General features: G+C 38.2%; 1 protein-coding gene across 1 annotated transcript; it reads right to left on the bottom strand.

The window, feature by feature from the left end:
• On the bottom strand, window positions 1-27,474 carry LOC104074550 (collagen alpha-1(XXVIII) chain-like; the record flags this gene model as incomplete). Its single annotated transcript, XM_009574704.1, has 25 exons — window positions 27,328-27,474; window positions 26,207-26,384; window positions 24,842-25,410; window positions 23,164-23,184; window positions 21,650-21,709; window positions 20,381-20,434; window positions 20,033-20,077; window positions 18,851-18,895; window positions 18,170-18,214; window positions 17,477-17,530; window positions 16,124-16,192; window positions 15,391-15,459; window positions 13,395-13,463; window positions 10,678-10,746; window positions 10,170-10,238; window positions 10,011-10,079; window positions 8,779-8,847; window positions 7,483-7,554; window positions 6,821-6,889; window positions 5,455-5,526; window positions 4,494-4,562; window positions 4,001-4,084; window positions 1,994-2,062; window positions 775-843; window positions 1-69 (listed from the first exon to the last, which is right to left on the bottom strand). Coding segments are annotated over exons 1-25 (2,274 nt in total), but the record flags the coding sequence as incomplete, so codon positions are not given.
• Window positions 27,475-27,700: the final 226 nt, after the last annotated feature.

Genomic DNA, 27,700 nt, shown 5'->3' on the forward strand with positions numbered 1-27,700 from the left:
TTTTGGTCCTGGCAGGCCTTCTCCTGGGGGACCTGGGAAACCAATTGGTCCTCTACTACCGGGATCACCCTGAAAGTTGATACTTTAAAAGATAAGTAGTGAATACCGAAGTTTAATTTATCTCTAGAATTCCCAGCATCTGTTGTACTCAAATGGGACAAAGAGAGGAGAATGATTGAACAGCGCAGTGCAAGTCTGAACAATGCTAACCCATGAATACTGCAGGCAGGACAAGAAAGTCATTGGGGATAAACAGTGGCTAGTGGTCTAAACATATTCAAGTGCAATTGTAATTGCACAATTACAACATTGTAATTATGCAATAGTTACACAGGAATTACAGTTCCCATATCATAAAATGAACTCCAGGTTCCCCAAACCAAAAAAAAAATTTTGCTTGCTGCCTGTCAGTTGAATCAGACTCTATGTTCACATTGGCACTGTTCTAGCTTTTCTCCTATCAGTGCCTTCAGACAGCTAGGGGTTTGAGGTGAGTGGAAAAAAAATACATGTCCTTTGAAGAGACATTAAGCATATTTAAATAGCTGTAGTCAATCCTTCAATTGCCTGTATAATTCCAGTAGTCCTGCAATCAGCATCAGGATGAGTTCTGAAGTGAAGCTTGAAGATCTTCTATAGGGTCTACCTTTTATATTCTGACAAGTAAGTTAAAGCTGGATTAAAAAGGTATTTTGACTGTGACCTATGGGTAGGAATTTTATCTGCATGAAGGAGAGTACATGCATGTACTTTTCTAGAAGTTAAGGTCTGTACCTTAGGTCCTGGTAGTCCAACTCCATCTGGGCCTTGTTCACCAGGAACCCCAGGAAGGCCTGGCAAGCCCTGAAATTATATGCACAGACAGAATATTAATTTAATTTATAGCTATATTGACTACATGCTTTTGTTAACATTAATATGGTAGTATCTTGAATATATTGTCTCTTAGCAGGATCACTGTGGTCTAGAATTGGTTAAATTCTACTCTGATAAGCCAGAAGTGGTGTCAGTGGCATTTGCACGTGTGTTGCATGTCATGCAGGAGGCTTGCAAGTGTTTGAAGATAGAGGACTCTGATCCGGAGAGGCAGGTGCAGAAGCAGTTCTGCATCAGATTGCACAAAAATATCAGGAAATATTATAAATCGAATTCCAATTTCCATTTTGACATTCATTAATTTTTATTCCTCAATGTGGCAATTGCATGCACTTTTATTGTTGTCTTTAGCACAGATAAATGCTAGTATATCACCAAACTCCCTGACTCTAGCCAGCAGTCTTCCTAGGACTTCCTCACTGCACAGGCATGTAACTGCCAGGGCTGGTGGAACACACTGTTAAGAAGACTAGATACGTGAGGCCAGCGCTGCATATACGTGCAAGGAAGGGAGAGGAAGGAGCCTTTTCTCTTTGTATCCTTTTTGCAGGGATTGGTCCTATCTACCAGTAAAGACCTCTGTAAAGGACTGTAAAGTAGATCAACCAATTCTTTGCCACACCTTCAACAACCTAATGAACAGAACTGAGGATGGTTTGCTCTTCTGGCTCTTTGGACAGTAGTTGCTTCTTTAGTGGTTCTGGAAGATAGTGTTGCCCTGAGTTCTCACCCATGTATATGGACACAGCTGCTTAGCTGGTCTATATTCTCCTATTTGGGAATAAATTTTGTATGGTTGGGCAGAAGACAGTATCCTACATGAGGATACTGAGGGAACTGATTGAAACATCAGTGATACTATAGGAAAAAAAAAGCCCCACTTGGCATGTGTTACATTATGTAATCAGGAGGAGTGGAAGACATGGAAGGTCTTGGACTATTTCAGAGGGAGATTTGTTTTCCCTTCTTTGCTGGAATGCATTTCCACAGTTAAGGAGCCTTTTTAGGCTTTTAGACCAGCAAATCTTTCCTAGCATGTCAGCCATGGAGGCTAATCACTTTGGTGTAGCACCTATTCGTTCCCAATTCACATTAAAAAAATTGTCTGTAAACTTACAGGTGGGCCGGGATAACCATCTCCTTTTGGCCCAAAGGGCCCAGGGGGTCCTGGAAGACCTCGGTCACCCTGATGAAAGCAGAAAAAACAGATGAGGTGAATGCCAATACAATTGCTAGCAGGAAATTTTCCATGAAAGTGAAACTTCTTTGGCAACTATACTGTAAGTTGATTTTATCTGTCTGTCTATGTGCTAATGTATTTTACTATGTGAATGATTACTGTAGGTTATTAATCCTGTACTAAAACTGGAATATTTAATAGTGCTGAGGATTTACAGGACCTTTCATTTCTAAATCACTAATTTGCATCTTTTTCAAGAGCTCTGTTTGTTGTCATTTGTGGCCTTCAGTCGCATTCCCCATAATTTTATCATGATTACTATTCCAGTTTTGGGGGAATGAGCCCAAATTGACAGACAGCCAAAAGTCTAGCATGGGAATGAATTACTCAGTAGCTACTTTACATAATTCTTGCAACTGAAGATAGATAAACTGCTGCAGAGCATTGGGAAAACTGTATAGCTTCTGCACATGCTATATGTTTGTGTCGTGAGACAAAGGGTGTAGGGCAGGGGACAACAGTGGTTTGTGTGGCCAATTTAAAAATGTTATTTTCTATCACAAGGTTTCTGTCTGTTTTTGTATTTTCCTATAATGCTGTGGAACCTCATTAAAGCTATTGAGTATAACAGGAGCTTCCTATTGGAGATGTACAATTAAGCTCCTTTCATGGATCCAGATAGCTGGAGTATCTCAGGAACAGATTTACCAGGGAAACTAAGAGGACTTTAACCCTCCCAGCCATACTGGATGGTGCAGTGAGTTGCTCAGAGTTACAACTGGATGGATGATCAAGATTGTGTTTGTCCCTGTAGCTACCCAAAATATGAGCATGCATAACAGTGGCAAGAAAAGGCCCATGCAAAAATAATTTTTAAAAATGAGACTGTAAAAGGTTTTACCCTGTTCAGCTTAGTGCAGATGGGTGTCTCAGAGTGAAGCAACAGCAAAACCACTAATACTGACAAAGACAGCAAAAAGTGAAGAACATGCAGTGTCGCCCAACTGAAAGAGCTTTGGGGGCTTAAGGCTGAGGGAGAGAGAGTTGCAACTCTGAGCAAAGGACCTACTTCCTGTTGGTTGATTCCTGTTGGATTCCCAGAAATAGGACAACATGCAGTTCTCTGAATTAACTGGACTGCACCAGAAAAGTACGTGATTCCATCATCATCATCTCCTCCTGACGAAAATAAATCTAAGGATCTTGAAAACCACTAACTGATCAAAAAGGGATAGAAATTGTTACATGTTTCTCATGCTTCTGTTGCTGTGTTCAGTTCATTCAGAACAAGGGATAAGGGCTATACTCAAAAGTACTGTCAAATTCACTAAGTAAAAAAAAGGGGGGGGGTGTCTGGTTTATTTTGAGAAACAGCTTTGTATGTCCCAAGTTTCTTGGTGTTCAGACAAAATCAGCCCTGGAATGAAGAGTGGCTTACAAAAGTTGAATCTAGGTAACACTGAGGCAATACTAGAGAAGTACTAGAGAGAAGTCCTTAGAGATTAGCTACTTGGTCATGTTCTTCTTCCACTACTTAAGGCATTTCTTCTCACGTTGCCAGTTTGGCCCATGTCCTGACATCTTTTTGGAGTCTGTGGATTACCCTGTGTCAAAATTAGGAACGAAGCAAAGAAGCCTGGTTGAGAAAAATTAACTGCTTGACAGGTGGGCTCTTGTAAGCACATAAATCAGGTGTTCTCTCTGTATTCACTCATCAATTAAAACCAGTCATTTTTCTCCTGGTTCTCTGCCATGTGAAAGCTTATGGATGGTTCATGGAGTCTGGAAGATTGACCATCCATGGTTTTCTGGCTCTGCAAATCCTTATACTCTGCCAGTGTTGTACGACATACACATTAAGAACTGTGGAACACTTGGCCATCCTAGGCGATTGCTTCACTGAAATCCTGCCTTATTTTACAGTTCTATCAGAAATTAGTTTACCAATTTAGGAGCTACCTTTGCCCCAGGAAGCCCAAAACCTGGTTCTCCAATTGGTCCAGCAAGACCAGGTAACCCAATGTCACCCTGCAATGAAGGAAATATATACTCTAGTTATGTATTTTATTAAACATCAATCACAGACTGTGTTTTTGGATTTCTGTTATACAAATTTATATATATCAAACGTAATAGCTGATTTTATTTATTGCTATTGCAAGCATTAAACACCAAAAGCAGAAGAAAGAAAAGTATTTTGATATCCAAGGTTATCCAAAACAAACAAATACATAGGTAGGCCACACCTCAAGCTGGCATACAGTTAATACCAGGGCATGGTGGTAACTAGACTGGATAAAATCCATAATTCTGATCATAGGAAAGAAGTTTCAGATGACCCATAAGGCTGAAATTATTTACATGAATAATAGCATGGCCTACTTCACAGTTTTCATCCTGTGTTTATAAGCACTAGGAGCTGGAGTGTGGATGTTACCTTTGGTCCAGGCACAGCTCTTCCAGGAGGGCCTGGCATTCCAAGACGTCCTGGTGCACCAGGCTCTCCCTGCAGTGAAGGAATGAGAGCAAAAACGATTGATTTTTCTGAAAGTGAGCATGAGCATCTCATAGAGAAAACATCTATAAAACAATATATATTATTCCATTAAAATTCTATTAGAATTTCTAATATTCTCTTCTATGTGGAGTGAAATCTAACTATTTGAAGAACTGATCACAAGCATAGTTCTGCTTTCTCAATGGAAATGAGGTTCTTCTCAGTCACTGAACAAATATATGTTATTAGAAATCCCTTTCTTAGTGTATTCGAGACTTGGTCCAGCACATCCAGTACTCAAGGCTTCCTGCCCAGCTGTGTCGTACTGAAAACATGTATACTTTTCTGTTAGAGTAGATTTTTTTAAATAGTCCTTTCAGTGTACTTTTTTACTCCTTTTAATTTTTACTCTTACGTGAAATACACACTCTTGTGTGTATAAATAGCAAAAGACTTAATAGGAAACTGGAGGAGAAACCTGGAGTAGCCCTTCTCTCGCTTTCAGTGAGTACTGCGTATTTGAATAGAAACTCCAAATCCATAAAAGAATATCAGCCATGAGTCAGTATAAGGACAAATAAAGTCCTGTCACATATGTATATGCCATACACCATACTATCTTTCAAAATATTTCAGCATAAAAATACCAGTATTAGTGTCCCTTAACTTTTCCCAAACCAACAGGGTAAACCAATATGGTAAATGCAAAGTTTTTTAAAAAATGCTTCTAGATGTTTATAGGGATCATGGTGTGTCTTGCTAAAAGAAGCCTTAGCTGAACTTTTTTTTTTTAATTATTTTTTAAAAAGCAAGTTCATTTTGGGACAGTTGTTTCTGAGATCTGGGACAAAGCACAGCTTTGGGGGGCTATTTTACACACATAACGTGGTAATAAACCTACTTTAGCTCCAGCAGGTCCAGGCACTCCTGTTGGTCCTGTTAATCCACGTATTCCTCTCTGACCTTGATCTCCCTACAAAAATGGAAAACATATGTCACACATACCAAATAATATTAAGAATGTGTTAACTGAAATTAATTGTAAATATCAGTGAAAGATAGTGAAGTTCTATCTCATAGCTGGTGCACATGAGCTGTTCCTATTGCCTTCATTGGCAAGTCAGTTAATTCTGCTCAGTAATTGTCCAGTTTTGAATTCGTACAGTTAAAACTACATAGATTTAATCTGAATTTAAACTAACCGACTTACCAGTGAGTACTGTGAAAAAAATTAGAACCAAAAGGAGTCTTAAAGATTGCATCCTTGCAGCTGAAAAATCAAGTTAAGTAATTACACGAAAAATATACTATCTAAGAGAAATAATCAAAACAGGAAAAGATAATTCACTCAAAGATACTTTTTTTTTTTTAATTCAAAGGCAAATAGGACCAATCAGTTGACCACAATGCCCTCTCTGATTGATCAGCTTATACTTCCAGGCAGAAAATTCTAAGACTAGATAGTGTAAAGTTTGTAAAGGGATAACTCTTATTTAACCATATTATTAGGCTGTAATAATTACAACAAAAATGAAACAGCTACGAGTCCAGAATCGTTCTGAAAACATTCCAATATAGTAATTAATTTTATTGCTGCATCATGTCATCTGCATGTATTCCCTACCAAAGTAATCTGAAAACAGGTGGATGCCTTGATTTTCCTTCCTACACTGTTTTTTAGCCCTTCCAGCTTCTTGCAGTTGTGATACTTAATATCTTTATTTCTCTTCTGTTGTGACATTTAATCTCTGCGTGTCTTGTCCAATGTCTTGGACAACTATTCCATCAATTTCCAGTGTCTTTATTTCACAGGATACAGATGCTGTTATGAGAAACTGGAATTACTTCTCCATCTGTGAATCAGTACAGAAGACCAGTACAAGAGCCAGCAGCTAAAAGATCAACCCAGTTATTCCTACTAAGAGAAGTAGTATTCCCAGTTAGCTCTTTGTGAACTTCTTGGACCAGATACTACCACAGGTACTGGAAATTGTGAGACACTGAACTGTTATGCTGTCATTTCCAAAAAAAATCTATGAAAAAGATGTCCTGGGTGGTTTTTATTAACTTCGCTATTTAAAAAATTGTAGTTTTAGGCTGAGGCTGAAATAAAGTCTGCAGTTAACCACTTTTAGAAGCACTCATTAACCTATTCCTTGAGGAATATTTTTTCATTACTTATAATAGACCAAAAAAGAGAATGCTTTGACAAACCTATTCCTGGAATATTACAATTTTGAATGTCAGTTTTAGTAAGAAATTCTCACCTTTTCCCCCTGTATTCCAATCCCTGGAGCACCTTCAGGACCTCTAAGACCAGGTAACCCTGGTTCACCCTGGAATAGAAAAATCAAAGCAGCATTTCAAAGTACTGCATAGATATGGTGCAAGATCAACTCTGTATTCACTTGAATAAGCTCATTAAAATCATAGACCTTTTAGAGAGCAAAACTCCCACTGATGTCAGTGGGCCCAGGATTTTCTTCCCATATTCAGAAGCAACCATTGTAAAACTCTGGGTGGAATGCATGAAGTATCATGTTTCCTTAGTGATGGCTGAACACTCTGAGTATATAATCTGTAAATATATGGGGTTTCTGATTCTAGGAAAATACCATGATTGGAAGACTATGAAAGATTGCCCATAGCCATTTTAGTGATTTCCCTTCTGAGTTGCAGGGCATTTGGTGGATTAAAAAAAGCCAACAACTGTAAACAAGGTAAGACAACCCCCCACCCAAAAAAAAAAAGAAAAAGTAAAGTTTTCCCTAAAAAAGTATGTTTGAAAGAGAATTTTTTTCACTGAAAAATGTCCTACTTTCCCCCTTGTCCATGAACACTCTCTCTTCTAGGTTTGGGTATCAGCACAGGGAGAACAGTAGGAATGCTTGGAGGGAAGCAGGTCGACTGCAGACAGAGATGAACCAACCTTTTGTCCAGGGGCTCCATCTTCTCCTGGAAGACCAGGCAGACCTGCCAGTCCTGAAGGGCCTGGCTCACCCTGACATCAATAAAAAGTAAGTCCTTCTATTAAATGCAGACTTGGTACTATTCTTTCTCTGAATCAAGGAAATCTATTTTAAAAAGTTTACTAAACTGTATATATATTTACAGCAAACATTTATGCATATGGACCCAAATCTTCCTGTTTTTTGATAAAGACAACTCTCATGTATCTGGAACTATCCTACCGTCTGATTGTTTGAACTGTGCATTTTATCTATGCAATTAATATTATTAGCTATTAGTGCTCCAGCTCATTCTTAAAAAATAATGCCATCATTTCATTTGGTGGCAGCATTTGAAGTAAATGTCAGATAGAGCTGACTGTGACATAATGATTGACATCTTGCTGGTGAATATCAGTGCAAATGTGTTAATGGCAGTGGAATTGTCATCAGCCTATTTATGTAAGGCTCAAGAGCCCGACCTGGTTTTAGATGAAATGGGATCATTTGGGGTCAAATGGGTTCACTCAGCATTACCATATTTTGTGAAATTAAAGAGAGAAATTGAACAATTTATTTCATTTTCCAACCCCAGTCCCAAATCCCTAACAAACGAGCACAACCAGGACAGCCCTGTACCTTTCTACTATCACGAAAGTACTTTTTCATCTATTCCCATATTTTATGTTAATCTGGCTGTTAATGACATAGGGACTGGTTAATATCTTGGTCACTTTAGCAGTAAGATAATCTGGTTACAGCTTCCTCTCCTCAAAGCACGTGTGCTTTCTGTCTAGTAGCACAGCTTGTTTCCTGTATGAAGGTGTGAGGATGTAGCTGCTGCTCTGTTTACGTCCTGTCCTGTGTGAAAAGGGAAGGAGCAGCACAATAACCACTGTTCGGTGCTTTTTTTCACCAGCTCTGGTTATACCTTATGCTGGGGACTGCAAGTTCTGGCAACTGTTTAATATTCTGGATGGTTTTCTGGACAGAGCTGTAGGTGAGCTGTATGCAACACTGACTTGAGCATGGGACAGGAAATTTTCACGTGGAAATTTTCAGTCACAATAAAGCTTACTACTTTTGTACAGAACTGGTGTATTTCAAATGCTCCCATTTCTGGAGGTTATTGAAAGTCTGTGTTAAAAATTTTAAAGACTAAGAACCTAAATTTTATTTCTAAACCTATTTTTAAGTGCCTACAGAAAGGGTACTCAGGAAACACAAATTTCAAATCTGAATAAATAAATTAAATAATTCTTCTATTAACAATGTACCTTAGAACCAGGTGCTCCAATACCTCTTTCTCCTGGCACTCCAGTCTCTCCTGGCAAGCCTTGTTCACCCTTAAGTAGAAATTATTTTTTAACAGCATTATCATGGAAAAATATAAAAGCATATTCTTGGTTGCTTATATTTAAAGAAAGATTAGTGTGATATTGTCTTTAGTATGACGTTTTAAACCCTTGGTCACAAAGATTGGGAATCTGCAGCATATTTTGAGCTGTCACCAAAAAGTTTTTGGTGGAAATGATGAATGCTGTAAATCTATAATTATATGTCCTTGTGAATGTTTTCCGCCAAAGTAGCTGATATTTCAGGAGCATATCTGACATCCACAGACAATTCACCCTTCTCTTTCTTTTTACCAGTGGTAAAGCATATCCCTGCACTATCACTTAAAATGTAAGAGCTGATCTCTGATGCTGCAAAATACTTTCTCTGGCATGGACCCTTGACCCACTTATACCTCTAGTTCCTTTATACTATGTTTTAATAGCCTTCAGTCATTCAGAACTTTATCTGTCACCTCTTTTAAAAAAACACTTCAAATCTCCATTCCAAACACTTCAAGGGTGACGTCTTTCATTAACAGTTCTGTATTTTGTGAATCAGTCAAGGCTAAATTATTCTGACAGTTTTCCTTCAGCAAAGGTAATCTTCATTATACCTTGGACCATTCTTAACTGCTAGATACAATAAATACACAAAGTCAGGTGAGACAACAGGCAGCAGAAGTAACAAGGAAGGCAGCCAATTTGTAAGGTATGTATGTATTTTTCTGGAATGGAAACAGTACAGTGAGGATAAAAGATGATATTGAAATTTTGATGTTCTGCTGTGTTAAGTGCAACTAGTTTTTGGAATTGATTCACTGCAGCTGCACCTGATATGATGAAACTGCAAGTTCAAGGCAGACAACCCTTTCCATGGAAACGTATCAGACAAAGTGCAGTTCACTGTCTGATATGTAGTACCTCAAAGGTTCTGTGGTGAGCCAAGCCAAAACCTAAATAGATAGCTATGGCATTTATCAAGGCTTTTCAGTGGAGTAGGACCTGCTGTACAGTTTAATAATATTAACAAAGAAAATAATTGCCGCTATGTCAATACTTAGATTGATGTTCAGCACTTTAACAAGCTTAAGGATAGAGACAGACCATTTCTTAATCAGGAAACGTAACAGTAAAAACAGCACAGTAGCTTTTACTTCAGAACATTCCCTAACCTTTGGTCCAGGTAGTCCCTGTCCTGGTAGCCCTCTAGAGCCAGGTGGTCCTTTTGGGCCCTCCACTCCCTGAAAAGATTAGTTAAGTAATTATTAAAAATAAAATATTCTCTGTTACTACACATTTAAGTGTGGGGTGAGGGAAAGTGAAAACTGCACCTTCTCTCCTTGAATTCCAATTCCAGGTAATCCAATTGGCCCAGGTAAACCAGGAGGACCGAATTCACCCTGGCAAACAAAGTACAATTGCTTAGTTGTGTAAAGATACAGAAACAATCTGGGACAGCTCCTGTGCTAGTACATGTTGACTTAACCTCTCTTGAAGTCAGTGAAGCTGGGGATCTGACCTTTTCTCTTTCATATATGCATTTATTCCCTGCTGGTTCAGTTGCAAACAACTGCTAGTCTCTTTTTCCCTTTCTAAACTTAACTTTCCCACACAATCAGATGCTTTTTGTAACACTTCCTATTTTAATATGAAGAGATGTTAAAGTAGGTTGGGAGAGTTTATTGGACATAAATCTCTCTACAAAATACCTTATTATCCAGGGCCTGTTGTGGGTTCCTTGCTTCATTATACCTTTTGGAGTGAGTATCAACCCTGTATTCCCTGTATTATGTAGATTTATTGGCACTTTGTTAATCCCCTGCTGTATTTACTGCTCACCTTTTCACCTTTTATGCTGATGCCTGGAAGTCCACGAGGGCCTTTTGGTCCATCAAAACCACGGTCTCCCTACATGAAAAAATAATATGTTAACTGTAGAAATACACAGCTGTTCTCTTTGAAGTAACTAGAGACACTGTTTGCTCTGTCATCATGAAAACCAGAACGAGAAGAACCGGAAAGTAGCTCCTGGATCTGTTTTCCAGGATACCAAAGAGGTCATCTTTTCAAATAAGCTTTGCAACTGCTCTGCAGTTTGAAATTGCTGATGAAGAGCTGAACAAGCTGCTTTTTATGTCTCTGCCCACCTTGATTGCTTAAGGTCCTGTCCTGCTTCCCCTCAAAATCAATGGCAAAACCACAACTGATTTAAATGTCAGCAGGGCTGAGTAATGAGACTAACTGAAAGCTGAATTCTCATGGGTTAATCTCATTAAAGTGTGGCAATGAGGATCTGACTCTCACTAAGAATTTTGCCAGAATAAAGACCAGGCCAAACTATTGTTGTAGAAGTCTATTTGTAAATGTCATTGTCTTTCTAAATGTTTATTTACAAAACAGTGGTCTTGGGGAAAACGCAGGTTACTGTTAAGGAGAAAAATATTGTGCTTTCTTGTACTTCCATTAGTAAAACATGTAGAGACAGATTGTTAGCTTGTGTAAATTGTCACAGAATCACCCAAGGCAATAAAGTTATGCCCCAGACAGGTCTTTTCTCTCCCTAATAACCAATTCCATCATTTTAACTTTGACTGAAATACATTATGTGGATTTCTGTTTAAAATAACATTCTTTACTCCTGATGCTTTAGAATACCTGCCTTAATTTTCCTTTTTACTGAACTGTAAGCTTGTAGTAAAAACGTTCTGAAGAAAGCAACTGTAAAATTTGCTTTAGATTAACAAATCACCTGTTTAAAATGTGTTTAAAACCAGAAAGCTGACATACTTGGCAGCCATAAATAGGATTAGAGATACGGATAGACTCTGTTGATACATGCTTGGCTCCAGGTCAGACTTGGCAGTAAAAAGTAGTACATTTTTTATAGAATCAAGGGTTCCAATAATGCTGGCAGAATTCCACTTTGGTTATTTTATTCTGCCTATCTCAATTGCTCAATAGTTTTGGTTAGATTATGCATTCTTCTGCACTTGTTCCCACTGTGCATTGTTGCTGTCCTTTACTTCTTAGTTGTAGTGTTTCTTGCCACATGAATTGGTATTTCAGTGGCAATGGAGTGATTTCTAAATGCATTTTCTTCAAATCATTTTTTTGTTTGTTTTCATGCATGAGATCTGCTAAGCAAATACAAGCCATCAACAATGAGGTTGGATAATTCCTCAGCACAAGAAAGACATGGACCTGTTGGAGCAGGTCCAGAGGAGGGCCATGAAAATGATCAGGGGGATGGAACGCCTCTCCTATGAAGAAAGGCTGAGAGAGTTGGCGTTATTCAGCTTGGAGAAGAGAAGGCTTTGGGGAGACCTTATTGCAGCCTTTCAGTACTTAAAGGGGGCTTATAAGAAAGATGGGCACAGACTTTTCAGCAGGGCCTGTTGCGACAGGACAAGGGGGAATGGTTTTAAACTAAAAGAGGGTAGATTTAGACTAGATATAAGGAAGAAATTTTTTACGATGAGGGTGGTGAAACACTGGAGCAGGCTGCCCAGAGAGGTGGTAGATGCCCCATCCCTGGAAACATTCAAGGTCAGGTCAGACGGAGCTCTTAGCAACCTGATCTAGTTGAAGATGTCCCTGCCCGTGGCAGGGGGGTTAGACTAGATGACCTTTAAAGGTCCCTTCTAACCCAAACCATTCCATGATTCTATGATTCTATAAAATATATACTGGATGTTTAAAGATATTATGTTGCTAGCACCAATCAAATTTAAACCTAGCTGACTACAGTATTGTGCTAAGCAAAAATCCTACGATTATTAGTAAAGGGACAGTTGGGGCCTGCATCTGTGAAACAATTTTTTATTCTTTTCCCAACCAAAATAGCCTTAGTGCATGCATAAAAATGAGTAAACCATTTAGTTATTTATTTAGCTCATGTACAAGCTATGTCACTTTGTTGTTGTAACCAAAGGTCAAAGTGACAACTCAGCCTGGGATTTGGTTTTCAGTGGGCAGCAAAAGGAGCTAGCAGTGGGTCTAGCGAGTTCACCCCTGTAGGTGCAACTACCACTGTCATTACTTCCACTGGATCTGCAAATTTGTAACAGCAGCTTTCTTTTCCCACAAACTGAATTCAGACTTCTGCTAAAATGCGTAAGCCAGTGGCTGAGGTATTTAAGAAGCTTAGAAGCTTGTCTTTAGTGACAGCAAAGATCTCTATGTATAAGGATTTAGAAAAAAGCAACAACAAAAAGCTAAATTTTTCATCTAGGAATCACTTTTATAATATTCTATTTAAAGTCACATGCTCAAGGCTGTTTTAAAATTATAGCTGGAATTCTTTCCAGGCTTACATCCCACAAATCAAGCGTCAGGTGAATTAAATATTGGCTTTACAGGCACCAAAGGCTAGCGATGCCTAGAAGTCATGTTTGGACCAACTGAATTCTGTGAAAATATATCGGGTTAATTGATGCCAAATTTTAATATTAATTTACAAGCTACTTTCTCAGATTCCTGTGTCTGCTATGGACTCGTTTTGGCATGCACTCATTTAATGGTGCTGCTCTGGTCTTAAAACCCTTCAGCTGCTGTACCTTTGCTCCTGGAAGCCCTTCTCCTGGTGAACCTCGTTCTCCTTGAACACCTTGTGGTCCTTGAGGCCCCTGTTAACATAAGTTTAAAATGGCCTAGAATATGTATTAATCACTCAAATCAACAGCAGCATGTTCTATTTCATTGTCAGTTTTAAGCACGTCTTTAAACGTCGGTGTAGTTATAACCTGTTAAAAATAATACAGTAATACGATATTCACAGTGAGTAAATGATGAGCATTCTGGCCTGCAGCAATAACAAGGCAGACAGTTTTACTTTTCTGGTTACTTATGAATCGCAGGTTATGTAGCTGAAATTCCTATTCCTTATACTTTTGAAATCTTCATTCCCTAAACTTAAGTTTGGTTTACAAATTATTACTAATCCTTATTAATGTATCAGTATAATCATGAGAGACAGGGAGAACCAGATTAAAGATCATGCAGAGTAGTACTGAAAAAGATGTAGCTGTAGAGAGATTTGACTGTAATTGGTGAAGAGAATAACAGCATGCCCTTCTCTTTTTGAAAGCAGTTCTGATAGGAGCACAAGGGGCAAGTAAGACAATTAAAACCTTTCACTAAACGCAAGTCCAAAACGTGTGCATATTGAGCCTGCTTCACAGTGTTTTCCCTCATCTGTTTTTTTTTTCCTCTGATTTATTCCTTGAGATTACACACACATCACAGAATGCTGGTAGATTTGACTCTGCATAGCCTAAATATGCTTCTGTTTCTTCTGCATAGAGCTTTAGAATTATGCCTAGTTCTTAGGTAAAGATAATTACATTGCATTCAGCCATGAAAAGAAAACTCTTTTGAAGCAAACAGACTTCAAAGTAAATTTAAAAAACACCTTTAGTATATTTTTTAAAATCAGAATCTCTTGTTATACTAGTACAGCTGTTGTGGCTAACAACACATCACAGGCACCTCTTCCCCACAAAGTGGCTCTTTTCTCTGTGCTGTTATTGAAGAGATTCAGGAAGCATTACGGTCCCACTTTGACTGACTGTCACCACTGGCCTTAGTAGTAATGCTCTTTTCTTTGGGCTCTTCAACAAGAACTCACCCCTCTCCAGTGGTGTATTTTCAAGCAGGTTTGAGATCAGTCAGTTCAGTTACCAAACCATGTTTCTATTTTTCATGGGAGCACCTCTTTTGAAATGGCTATTACAAATCTTTCCTTGTCAATGGGGAAAAGCTACTTGTGAAAAAACTGCAAAAAATTTCCCTTGTGGTTGCACTAGGGCTGATTTCATCCAGGTGATGAGAAATGAATTTGAGTCTGCTGTATTGTTAATAGCTCAGTAAAAGGTGCTGTCTGACACTTTGAAAAAAAGCAACCAGAAAATTGGCGTACTGATTTTCTGAATTACCACAAAGAGGTTGAGTTTACAACTACCAGGAGGAGGAAGGGAAGAAAAAGAAGGAATAGACTTCAGAGCCAAACCTACTATAAATTCGGAAAGTCAAAAGTTTTTTTTATTTCTCCCTCTGTTATCTCCAGTAAAGGTAATACTCGTCAAATTGTTACTTGGGACCACTTATGCAATCTGAATGTCTTTATGGAGGTTGTTTAGGTATGACTATTTCTAATGTTACAGTGGTTGAAATGGAGTCTCTCCCTCAAAGCCATGCTGATGTTAATGTTCTAATGATACTGAAAAGCAGTCAACTTTGAAGTTACCACATGTGGATTTGAATCTATTAGGGGACAGATTTATTTAAATACTTCTGTGGTTTTGTGTAAGGTGTTATTTTTTCATAGCTGTTTTGGAGACTAAGATAATTAGAAAAGTTAAGGAATTGGAAACATTTCCAGTTTATTGAGGGAAAGGAAAGTCAGACCACGTAGTATGTATGAGAGTGAGAAATAGTGGAAGAAAGAAAAGAGATGGTATAATTTAACATACATATATCCCTTTTAAGAGGGAAGCACTGAGAATTTTTCCTTTCTGTCCTGCTTCCCTCTCACCAAATAAAAAATAGACATACCGTAAGTCCTGGCTCACCAACTCCGGGTGGGCCAACAGGGCCTGGTCTTCCTGTCAAACCGGTGTCACCCTTCAAAAAAAGATGTAATTTGAAAATGCCTGTTTTAGATTATTTGTATGTGTGCAGCATATAACAACTCATCAGAGTTGAAATACTTGATGTAGGAGAATACAGGAATGGCAGAGAAAATCTGAGTGTCCTCAGAGTCATACAGCATGCAAGACCCAACAGACATTGAACTGGTGTAGTTTCACAGCCTTAGGGAACAGCCTCAATTCTGCATTTGAGAGAAGACAATGTTGAATCTAAACGGTTAATTATTCCCATCATATTCTTAGTACATCATGTTCACATATTGTCCTTTTCCAAGAAGTCAGTATTTCTATAATAGTGTTTCTGTTTTCTTTATACCACTCATCCAAACCAATAAGCCTGTTTTTCACAGGATAATTTTTGTTTAAGACTATGTATGCATTTTTACTCAGCCATACACTGCTTGGATTGAGTTATGTCAAGTGTAAGAACTACTGTAAAAAAGTCCTTTAAAGTACATACTTAAAATGTACGTTTTTTTTCCCAGTTTCGATCAACGTACAAAATACCTTTCCAGTACCATAAAAACAGCATTCTGGTGCTTGAAGTTTCTCATGTACCAGCAAGTATATTAACTCAGTCTCGGTCTTTGTTCTTATCCTACAATACATGTAATATAGAAGATGAGAGACACTTGTACCTTTGGGCCTGGCAGTCCTATTCCAGTCTCTCCAGGCAAGCCAGGTGGCCCAGGGAGACCTCTTTCACCCTTTTTCAGAGAATGAAAAAAGAAACAATTCTGCTTATAACTTGGTGTCTAGGGAAATCAGTTTAACTCAGTTTGTAAGTTCATTTTTTGTATATCCTGAATTTCAGCCCATTGGAATTGTCTTACACAGTACTTCATCTGTTCAACCTTTCAATGCTTCAAAATTCCCTTTATTAAGAGCATAGATATTACCTGTACAAAGTGATACCACATTAAACAAAAGGAAAAATGTTTTGTTTCATGTGAGATATAAGAGTTTTGACACCCAACTGTTCTATGCCTCACTGTTGGCCAGCAGGCGCTCTAAATATGGTGCAAAGGAGATATCAGGAGAGATATCAAAAGAGATAATGTCCTTTATAGACTCATTTTCAAGTTCTTCTCCACAACAATATACCTTTCAGTAGCTGAAGAAACCATTAGTTTTGGCTGAATTACTCAGTTTAAGGTTTTTCTGAGAAGCAAAGTGTAACTGTGGTCTCTCTTAATGAAGTTAAAACAGTTCCCATAATTGTCTATAACACCCAGTGATATTTGCATCTTCCATTAAACTACTAGGATAAAGATATCAAGTCATCACAGAACCACAGAATGAAGTAATCTCCATTGGTACACCTGGAATTTACAATGGGGTGAGAAGTAAACCCAGCAAATCTTAAGGATTTAATAAATGTAAATCATACGTTTTTCAAACAAACAGACAAAAAATATTTTACGTTTACAGAGGGGACTGGATCTTGCAGTGACGCACTGTGTGATTTCTGGGGCCCATCTTCAGAGGGTCCATTGCAAGACTGTGTCCTGAATTGCACTCATCCTCGTGACTTTCAGATATCTTCTGCTGAGCATCAGTAAACAGTGGGGCTACTAATTTTGAGCTATAGAATTTTTCTTGAGAATGTGCTGTTTCAAGAGAAGAGTTTGTTTGAGATCCCAAACAGAATTCCTGCTTGTCACTTAGGGGAAAAAATAGTTTTAAATTGAAAACTGAAGAAATGCAATGCTACACTGCTGCTAAGAAATATTCTGTGATGCTGCCATCTTTTAACTGTTTGTGAGAAAAGATTGGAGTGTGATTTGGACTGAATCCAATACAAAGAGCAAATGAAGACCTTTCTTAGGAACCTTCTAAAATACAAAGAGCATATGATTTGCTAGCAACGTCACATTGAACTGCATCCCCTACAAGAAGGGTATGGGGTATAAGGATAAAAGCATTATTGTTGTGAGGCTGTATTAATACCTTCTAACATTAAGAAAGAGAAGAAATAATGCAGTTCTTGCCTTTGATCCTTGCAGGCCTTCAGGCCCTTGATCTCCAGATGTTCCTTGTGGACCCTATTAAAACAGGAGTGGTTTTAATGAGATTTTTCAAGCTTTCAGAACAATGGCATCTTGAAAAACAATCTCTAATTTGGTGTAGTCTGCTTGAAAATATGAGTTACAAACATTTCAGAACTGAAGCTTTGCTTTCTGCTGCATGTGTGGATTCAGCTACTCAACTCAGTTGGAGCTAGGTCTCGTAATCGGGGGAGAGAATTTGGTTCTCCCTTTCTTTGAATACAGTTAAAGGTAATCTATAGTCAAGATTTACTGGAACATCTACGATGGGCTAAGCTTCTTGGCCTTCAGTCCAAGAATATTGGGATGAAAAGCGACTAAAGTGTTTCTATGTACTTCTGTGAGATAATGAAATAGTTAAGACACTAAATGGGAAATGAGTGATTTTGTTTTTTATGGAACTGTATTTGCTGTGGTCTTTGACACTGAATGAATTATAAAGATGATTTATTTGTCTAGACTGCTCCTCCAAATTCTTGTTAATTTTGCTGTTTAAGAAGAAAGATTTTGGATGCCTTGAACTCAGTGACTCAAAGATTCCATGACGGTTGTGGTATGATATTATTTCAGAGCTTTGAATCCCAGAGAACCAGGTATTGTTTTTATAGTTTCTTTCTTTTTTTTTTTTCTTTTTACCTGTAGCCCTCTTGTTCCTCTGGGGCCTACTGGACCTTCAGGACCCTGAAAGGCAAGTGAAAAAAAGGATACATTTATGTGTATTTAGATTTGGTCAAAACCACTTCTAGGTAACTTTTTAATAAGGTATCTAATTTAGATATCTTTACATTAAAATAAAAAATGAAATCCAGAGGAGCTCAGCAGCCAGCAAGTATTGAATAAATATTTTTAAAATAGACTGTGGTCATTAGAATACAGAGTAAGAATGAACAGAGTTAATTATCAAGGACCAGTAATCCAGGATTAAACTCTGTTTGTTTCATTTAAAATATTCACAGCAACTATACACCAAATCTTGAAGATCGGTGTTAGAAACCTTGATTTCACCTCTCATTCCCTTTGCTTACTACTTCAAGCCTTCTGCCTCTGTTAAAGTCGAGTAGAGTTTTACTATTGTTATAAACAGGCTTAGGTTTGGGCCTTAAGAGGAATCACATGAAAATATAGAAGGAGCTGAAAAAGTTACTGAAAATGGTATCCTTGCTCACTTCATTTTTTAGAACTGTCAGTTGTTAATTTCCCTCAGCCTTAGAACTAATATTTGCTTTAAATCTATCACCATGGTTGTTATTAAGGGAATTGTAGTTTTTCTCTATTTTAACTGTTTCCTGAAATTATAACAACTTTGTGGCTACTTACTCTGTCTCCTTTTATCCCTGGGATTCCACATTCACCTCTTTCACCCTGGAAGGGAACAAGAATAAATATTTATGAGGTATATTGAGCATTTCATCCTTATTCTTTGGGTGCTTTAGTTGAAAACCTAGCTTATTCTATTCATGACATATTATAGCAATTGTGCTAAGTTCATTGGGGAAGGGACACATCATCTGTTGGAGCTTGTGCAGCAGCTGGTAAGATGATGTTATTGTTCATTACTAGTATTTATAAGAAATATGGCACTATGCATAATAAATAATAACATCAAATATCTATATGTAAGCAGAAGTTCTGACTAAAAGTAGTACCTTCTCTCCTTTATATCCAGATTTCCCCTGGGAAAATAAAAAAGCAAAGCACGTTGTGAGGATATAGAACCCAAATGTAAGAATGTGAGTATTGGTGCTATTAACATTCTACTCTCTCTAGAAAAACAGCATTTCAGGTTATAATGAACAATTAGGTAGAAGAGGTGACCTCTGATAAACATGGCCAAATGACTCTAAATACTGCACCTACTGGTCATGATAGATGCTATTGTATACATGAACAAATCTTATGAAAGTGTCATTTTAGACTAGGATTTTGATGATGTAAAAGCAGATCAACTAGAGTTCATATTTCCATCTTAGTGAGAAACATGCTAAAATAAGAAAGCAAGAAAAAAGTCACTAATTGAAAAGGATATACTGAATAAATAAGAAAATATAAAGTAGAGTGATTCATATGTGATGAATTCAGAGTTAAGCACTAAGAGGCTGGTGCTACAGTTACTTCCTATATGTATTTCATTCAACTTTTCCTTGCTATTACACACTGGATCCTTTGTTTGCCAAATGAAAAATTTAAACTGACCCATAAAGATGCAGGCAGAGTGTACATTTCTGTCATGTTCTTAGATTATCATATCAGATCTTTTAACACTTTTTAGATGGGACTACGTATTATTAGAGAATATTTTCTAGATCACTCTTATAAGAATGAATTATTCCCTTTCTTTAAGCAATGATAATGTTTTCAGTTCTTCTAGTGTTAATGAATCATTAGCTGGTAAACTAGAATGGAAATCTGCTATTATAATTAAAAAAAAAAAAAAGTGGTGTTTTGCCTTGAAGGAACACTGCTCATTGGAGAAAAAGGAGAAGAAAAATCTTTTGTTACCTCTATTCCATCTCGTCCTGGGATTCCATTAAGACCTGGTTCCCCCTGTGAATAATCCAACATCAAGATCAGTGAAATCAGGGTAAGATACTATCGTCCTGCTTACCTGAGTAGATATCTCAATGCAATACAGGAAGCATACCAGCTCCCTCTTTTTACACTCTGATGATTTTATACATTAGATATAAGATTTTAATTTGTAAAAAACCTTAGTCTTTATTACAGCAAAAGGGGGGTAGATGAAGTTTAAGAAATTCACAGGTGGAAAGTACATGCGCGCTATTAGGATAGTCTTTCCATATTAATGACATACCAAATCTTTTTCCTAAATCTGAAAAATCACATCACCTTTGCTCCTTTCAGGCCTGGAGCTCCATCATCCCCAGTGCGACCCTTTTTACCCTGAAAACAACAAAATAAAATTCTTATAATATACGTTAGTCAAATAATTTTATTTTACAATATATACACTATTTTTTTAATATTTAGGATATTTGCTTCCTATAGATTCATTTTAACAAATGTCTGCATTTACCATAAGCTTGAAGTTGAATTTCTGGGAGCAGCAGGACCAACTCAGTAGGCAGCCATTTTTCTCTTTTGTATTTTTTGTAAACAAAAATTGTTCAGGTCTCCTCTGAAGAAAAGAGGTGATCAGATGTTTTTGTAGCTACTCAGCTTGCCAAGTGGGTGCTTTGTTTTCTTTTGAACTCTTCGAGGTGTATGCTTTTGTTTAAGAAGTACTTGCACTCTCCAAGTAAAGACATCGAATAATAACCCAAACAAAACTACTGTTTGCACACAAGAGTGTGCAATTTTCAATTACTTTTCAATTAAAGTGTGCTGTACTGTGCAGGATAAAACTGGTGTGTATTTCTGTTTATGTATGTATAGGATGTTCAGGTCAAAAGGATGAGGATGGGCAGATCTCTAGGGTTCTGTTTCAAACTCTGACACTGTCCCTTCACCGTGAGCAAGAGCTATAAGGTGCTATGGTGCTTTAGTTCAATGTTAGGCATATAATATTAGACCATTCAACTCCGAGAGTTCTTTTTGAAATATAAACCCTGCAGTTTAAATCACCAAACCTTTATGAAGCAATCCCCTAGATTTGCTTAGGGGTTCTAATTGTAAGACTATACTGAAAGAAGACAAGTCTATTCTACCCTCTTTACAAGTCTCTTGTCTCAATTGTTCCTAATGCTTCAGCCTCTTGCTCGCTCTCTTGCTTTCAAAGAGCTTTTCAGATATTAATGTTTGATTTGGGGCTAGTTAGATCCATCTGGTCTGGTTGTCTGATTGTAACAGATGAATTATTGTTCCACACAGGAAAGTTGCTCCTTGCTTTTTAAACTGCTGTGGCTGAAAGGAGAGCCTCACCACATCACACTGTTCTTTTTTCAGAGGGAGTGTCTCATGGCATTCTCGGGTCTCTCTGTGCGTTTCCTACTGGTGTGACATTTCCATGCAAAGTAACTATGGAGGACTATGTATTGAACCTTGAACTTCTGTTGTCTCAGGATTTGGGTTCAAATAATTTCCTAAAAAAATTCCAACAACGAAATAAATCTTGATTTATATTGTATATCAGTTATTTGAGAAATGACAGCTACTTACAGCAGGGCCAGGAAGGCCTCTTTCCCCCTTCTCACAGTTACATGTGGCAGCCTGGGGACACTTTGAATGAAAATAGTCCAAATCAGCACATTTTAATAGAAGAGATAGAAAACACATAAACATTGCTTTTATGTTACTGTATGGCTAGTCTGAGTACACCAGAAGCCAGTTACATTTACATGTTTTACAGAAATCTTTTAACTGTCAGTTTACCACTCATCAGGAATGTGACCTCCTACACTCCATCCAAAAATCCAAATCATTCCTACTCCTGAAATTTCAATCATCTTGGTAATGGCTTTACCTCCAAACTCTTCATAAGGTCAGTTTATTGATATGCTGTGTCTGTAACTGTAGATTTGTTTTGATTACTAGTCACTATAGAGATAGCCAAGACAATGGGGTACGAAAACATCTTACATCCTTTTTCCACTTTACTCCACTATGTGTAGGATAGATCATAGTTTAGCTCTATCTTGATCTATAAACAAAACATGTTATGGATGTGTACTTTTATCTAGTTAATGCAATTCATTATAATAGTTTCTAATCTTTCTTTTTCTTCTGTCATCTCTACCATCAGGTGTCCCAGTTAGACATCATTATGGTATGTAGTTATGGATCTTTTTGAAACTTTAAAACCATTACATAATACAGAATTACTACAGATACTGGGGTTATTTTTGGAGGAGGAATAAGTAATGTTGTTTTTATTTTTGGTTTTATTATTTATTAAACTGCCACTCAGCTTGGAGATGTCTAGAAGTGAAGGGTTTAAATATCACTTATCTGAATATCCCAATTATAACAATACGCTTTCCAAGGATAACATTGAATGTCTTACTACTTCAGGATTTATTTGACAGAGAAAAATCAACATGCCAGTGGAAATGAGTGAAAAATAAAATGCTTCAAGTTTTGCAAACATTCATAATATTTAGCAGTTTCCTTGAGCTGCTCATCAGAACAGTCTTTGCCTGAGATAACTGTACCTTAAGTAGGACTAACATCTTTAAAAGGAAAGCTAACTTTATTCCCTCCAAAATTGCAGCCAGACCTACCAATGCCTGCAGTCAGGGTGACACAGTGTGGACAAACTGGCAAAATGCAATGGTGGAGCTTTGGTCCAGTTCCTTCCCTTTTTTAACTCTATTACATAGGAAGAGCATTAAGGGCTAGAACTGCACCACATTCAGCTCTGTGTCACGTTTTCTTATCCACTGAGTCTGTTAGATGATGTGCCGAGACATATCAGCAAATTCTTGCTAACCTGAATACTCACACATTGTTCTTTTTCAACTTCGAAAATAAGGAGGGAAAGTAAATGACATTAGGATAGCAAATTAAAGCGCTGTCCTGCAAATACAAAAGCATGTTTTACTTGAAGGCAATCCCATTAGACTCAATATTTAACCAACTTCCTGAGCTATCAGTTTTCTTGAATTATGTTTCCATATAATTGTAAATGTCTATGTATTAAGCAGTAGTTCTGTACAGGAAAAAACCATACTCACCTCTTCCTCAGACAGATCTTTCTGTAAAGACAGATATTCAGAACAACATTAGAAACTTAAAGTCATAATCCAGCTCTACAGGAATGACACTGAAAGATGTTAAAATAAATTGCTTCAGCAGCTAGTTAATTAGATTATGCAATTAACATATTAACTAACATTAATTAAGCTTTAATTGCCGAGAAACATTCTAACAATCTCTCCATTCTAAAAATAATTTAAATAATTTCAATTCCTATGATATATTGTTGACTGCAGAAATCACTGATTCTCCTTGTCCAGCCGTAATTTGCTAAAATTGCAATGGTAAACAGACCTAAAACAACATAGTTAGCTAGGTATATGGGAACAATGCACCCAGAAACTACACTGTTTCTAAAGTGCTGAATAGCAGCAGCTCTCTAGTAGAAGTGAATGATACATACTCTACACTTGAGAAAATCAGAAGCTCTTCTATGCATACTGTTAAGCATACATAGAATGAGAACAGTAAGAACACCTTAGAAAAGATTTTACTTTGACAGTGATCACATAAAGTTATCATCATCGAATTAGCTCTGTTATTTTTTAGAAGATCTCTGCAGCTGAAACAGCATTCCTCCCACTTTTCACAACTGATGTAGTCTCTCGAGAGGACATAAAGCTGTTGATGAGCAGCAATGCAATACACATCTCTAAAATTCACATGTATGCACATATAATTATGCCAAAGCCATTATTTAAAAGAGAGAGCAGCCGAGTTCTCAAAAGAGGGTACCTGAGGATGGCTGCCTATTTGGAAGAGGTAAAATAAAGTTTGTTTAGTCACTTGAGAGGTGATACAGAAAGCAATGGTAATACCAGAGAAGATGGGAAGGGTGATATGCAGGGAAACCAATGCAGAGTGGCAGGCTGTCGAAGTGAAGGACAGACAGACAGGAAGGCCAGCTTGTGTACATGCTCTAGGCCTGTATGAGATCACTTAGGTGTCAGTTTCACTGCAGAAGTCTCCTGGTTGTTACTCATATTTCTATTTCATATCTCTGTGCATGCTCAGATCAGGACTTCCACAGCTTGTGTTACCAGATTTACAGGCTAGAGGATGGCTCTATTCTGCATACTTGGCAGGGAATATTTTTTCTAAATTAAGTTCACATGCAGAAAAGAGGCACCCAAGCAAAACTTCAAGCTCAATTTACACATTTCCTCTAGATTATGTGGTAGGTTTTCCATGGAAATTTAAAGATGTCTATGGCCAAGTTCAGATTTTATCTAAATTGACATATCTCCATTAAGGTCCACAAATTTACTTTCACTTCTGCAAGAGCTGCTGTGCAATGTCACATTCCTACTTGCTACAGAAGAAAGCACTAGTATGTCAAAAATTGCTTGTTTTTTTAAGAAAGGAGGTTTAAAATACCTTTCTTAGGAGGAAAAACAGGGATAAAAATAATTTCACAACAGGTCTCTCTAAGTCTAGTACAGTTTCCAACTTCAAATATTTTGGCTGGCAAGATCTGAATGGTGGGGAGAGAAAGGAAACCTGTACTTTGGCACAGTGATCTTACTAATAAGTGGGCCATGTAAACATGTAAAAAGTACAGGTTTCTTGAATAGCATAAGCGTTTCAAAATATTGGAAATAAGACCATTTTTTACATATGTTCCTATAACTATTTCAAATTCTTTCTCATACATACCATTTCTTTGAGAACCTTCTCCACAGGTTCTTTCTCCTGGAGGTTGAAAACGAATCTAGATGCTGGGACGCTAGCCAGGAGCCGGAGCTTGGCAGCATTGCTAACCTCCTCAGCCACTCTGGTCATTCCCATTGTGAAAAATACAATTCCTTGGTGTTTAGCATCAGCTGTAGCTGCAAAAATATCTGGGTTTCTTGGATGGTCCACTCCATCGGTGAAAAGCACGGCTACTTTCATACTACCCGGAGTCCCTTCAGTCATGTAGAGTTGTGTGAGGTTAGTTATAGCGTAAGTTGTGTAGGTGCCATGACCTATGTAGGTGATGGGAGCAATGTGAGATTTGAATGCTTCAGGACCCTTCCAGTCATGGAAAGTTTGCTCTATGTAAACAGTGCTGCTGTACTGAAGTAAGGCCATCCTCCAGCTAAGGGTACGTCCAGAACTAAGCTGAAGACTTTCCATTCTGTCTACAGTTTCCAGTACAAATTTTTTCTGCTGTTCATGATTATAGTACTTGGCACTTTCAGAGCTGTCCAGTAAAAAAGCAATTTCCAGAATGCAGTCTTCATCTAGAATAAATAGGTAGGTAGGTGAGTGGAGTGATTTCATACTAAATCTCATTCTACCCTTACCCTTACATGTATTTTAGGCTTCAAAAGTGGGAGTGCAGTTATGGAAATTTTTGAAAACATCTGTGATCACACATGTGAGACCCTCATGAAGATAGAGCATATAGAGGCTGAGGAATTTGCTCCAGAACAGATGCCCCAAGGAATAAGAAACTGAAGGTGAGGTGATGTCATGTAGTATGAAATGAGGAATGTTGTAATGGTTTTATACATTCATTCTGTCCTCTTGCCTGGTATTTCACTGAATATCCTACCAGGATGAGGACTGGGAAGGTGGAAGTCGTCTACAGGAAAATGAATCTTACTGAGTAAGACACTGGAATGTGATTTGACAGAGCTAGATTTTGTCCCTGGTACTGACGCTCGCATCCAGTGACATTAAAGTCTCCAAAAGCAGGATCTGCAGAATATTAATTTTCTGAACTACTGATGACATTACTTCTACAGAAAGACAGTTATATGGGCTAATTTTCTTGTTGTGACAATAACAGTCTATCAGCCATATCATGTAAAGCCCAGAAGTAATCTCCTTTTCTGAAATACACAAAAGGGGAGGGAAAAGATGGGAGTAAAAAGATAAAAAAGTGCAAAAATAAGGCATGTGAAAATGCAGGATGAGGTAAGCCTGGCTGGTTATAAGCAATATCTTCAAGGGCAAGTTAGGCATGTAGTCCAGAATCCAAATAAATGAATCGGAGAAAAAAACCCACACCTGTTTTAAAATTACAATATTCACCTTGATCACTTGGGCTGGGATATTTTTCTACAGTATTTGACAGAATGTGTTTAGGTTTTGGTCTTCTCAATCCATATCTTTTTTCTTCCCTGAGATTTTCTGCTAAAAACTCATGGTATTGAAGTATCCACAAAAGCCACCAGAATCTGAAGAACATCATTTGTTTGGTTTCTGTTTCCTAAACAACACAAATAATAATACAGAAGTACAGCAGTACAAGGAAAATAATACATTATTCAATTTTGCTTCAACAGGTTGCTTAGCAGGCTGTATTAAAGTATAGTCCTAAAAAGGAGCTGATTTTATTTTCTTTTGGTAATATCTTCTCCAAAATATGTAATAAATAATAAACAGAGACATACTGGAGTGATTTTCAAGCATAGTGCATATAGTTCTAGCACATGACAAACTGAAGACAGACATTTTACAAACATACTTCAGTTCTCTCTCACTGCCTGGTAGTGTTTGTACAACCAGCACGTCTCAAAAACCTTAATCTTGGCTGTACCCATGTGGATGCAGTGTGAATCCCAAGTGTAATTCACAGGGGTGTTTTTTTTAAGCCTGCTTTTTCCAGAGCTGGCATGGAGAGAAGGAGGTACAGAGGCAGACCCAAGTTTTCCCCTGTTCTCTTTACTTAAGAACTGAGGGTCATGCATACTTCTCCCTGCTATCGCAGCCCCTCTGTCCTCAGCAGTCCTACAGAGGAACAGTCATGGCCTGAGGGTGCTGTCCAGGCATGAATGTACCTTCTGTGCAACCCTGGGGACATGTGGGCCCAGAGTGCTGAGCCCAGGCTCGACAGCTACCTATTCATAAGACTTTTTCCTTCTGCAGGGACCGGAGCTGTTTGTCCTGGGCTCACAGACACACCTGGAGCTCACAGGCTGCTCAGGGACTGACAAGTCAGTCCTGCCCCACTTCGGTTTCATTGTCATCTCCCTGCAAGCTCTCCCAGGTAGGCACAACGCGTAGCAGAAGGGCAGCTCAGTGGCAAGAATGAACCTGCCAGGACTGAGCATCTCACAGAACACAGCCATGCTGCAGGCTTTCTCAGCTCCTGCTAGTTTAGGGCAGGAATTCTGGTGCCCACAGACACAGAGAGGGCAGAGGGTCCTTACCTTGATGTTCCTAAGCAAAAGGCTCTGCAGAGATGCAGAATGCTGCCCTGGGCTAGCTGGCAGCTGCGTTGTCCTCCCTGTGCTGGATGCTCTGTGAGGGAAGGACGGAGAAGTTGGGCTGCAAGCTCCTGTGAGAATCGGTGTCATGTGTCAGGAGGAGCCAGCAGACAGAGGCAAGGAGAAAGGGGAAGAACAGCAATCCTGGCTCCCCCTTCTCGGCACCCACCCACTTCTCTCCTCTTCCCCACTCCTCCTCCCCAGGCTATGCGCATGCATCCTAGGTTTAGTCCCCCACAGCCATTTCCACACATAAATCCTCATCCATACTTGCACATGTGTAGAAGAGGACTGTTCTCACCCCAACACACTTCCG

This window comes from Fulmarus glacialis, unplaced genomic scaffold (assembly GCF_000690835.1).
Source record: "Fulmarus glacialis isolate BGI_N327 unplaced genomic scaffold, ASM69083v1 scaffold12563, whole genome shotgun sequence".
In the NCBI taxonomy this organism is placed as follows: domain Eukaryota; kingdom Metazoa; phylum Chordata; class Aves; order Procellariiformes; family Procellariidae; genus Fulmarus; species Fulmarus glacialis.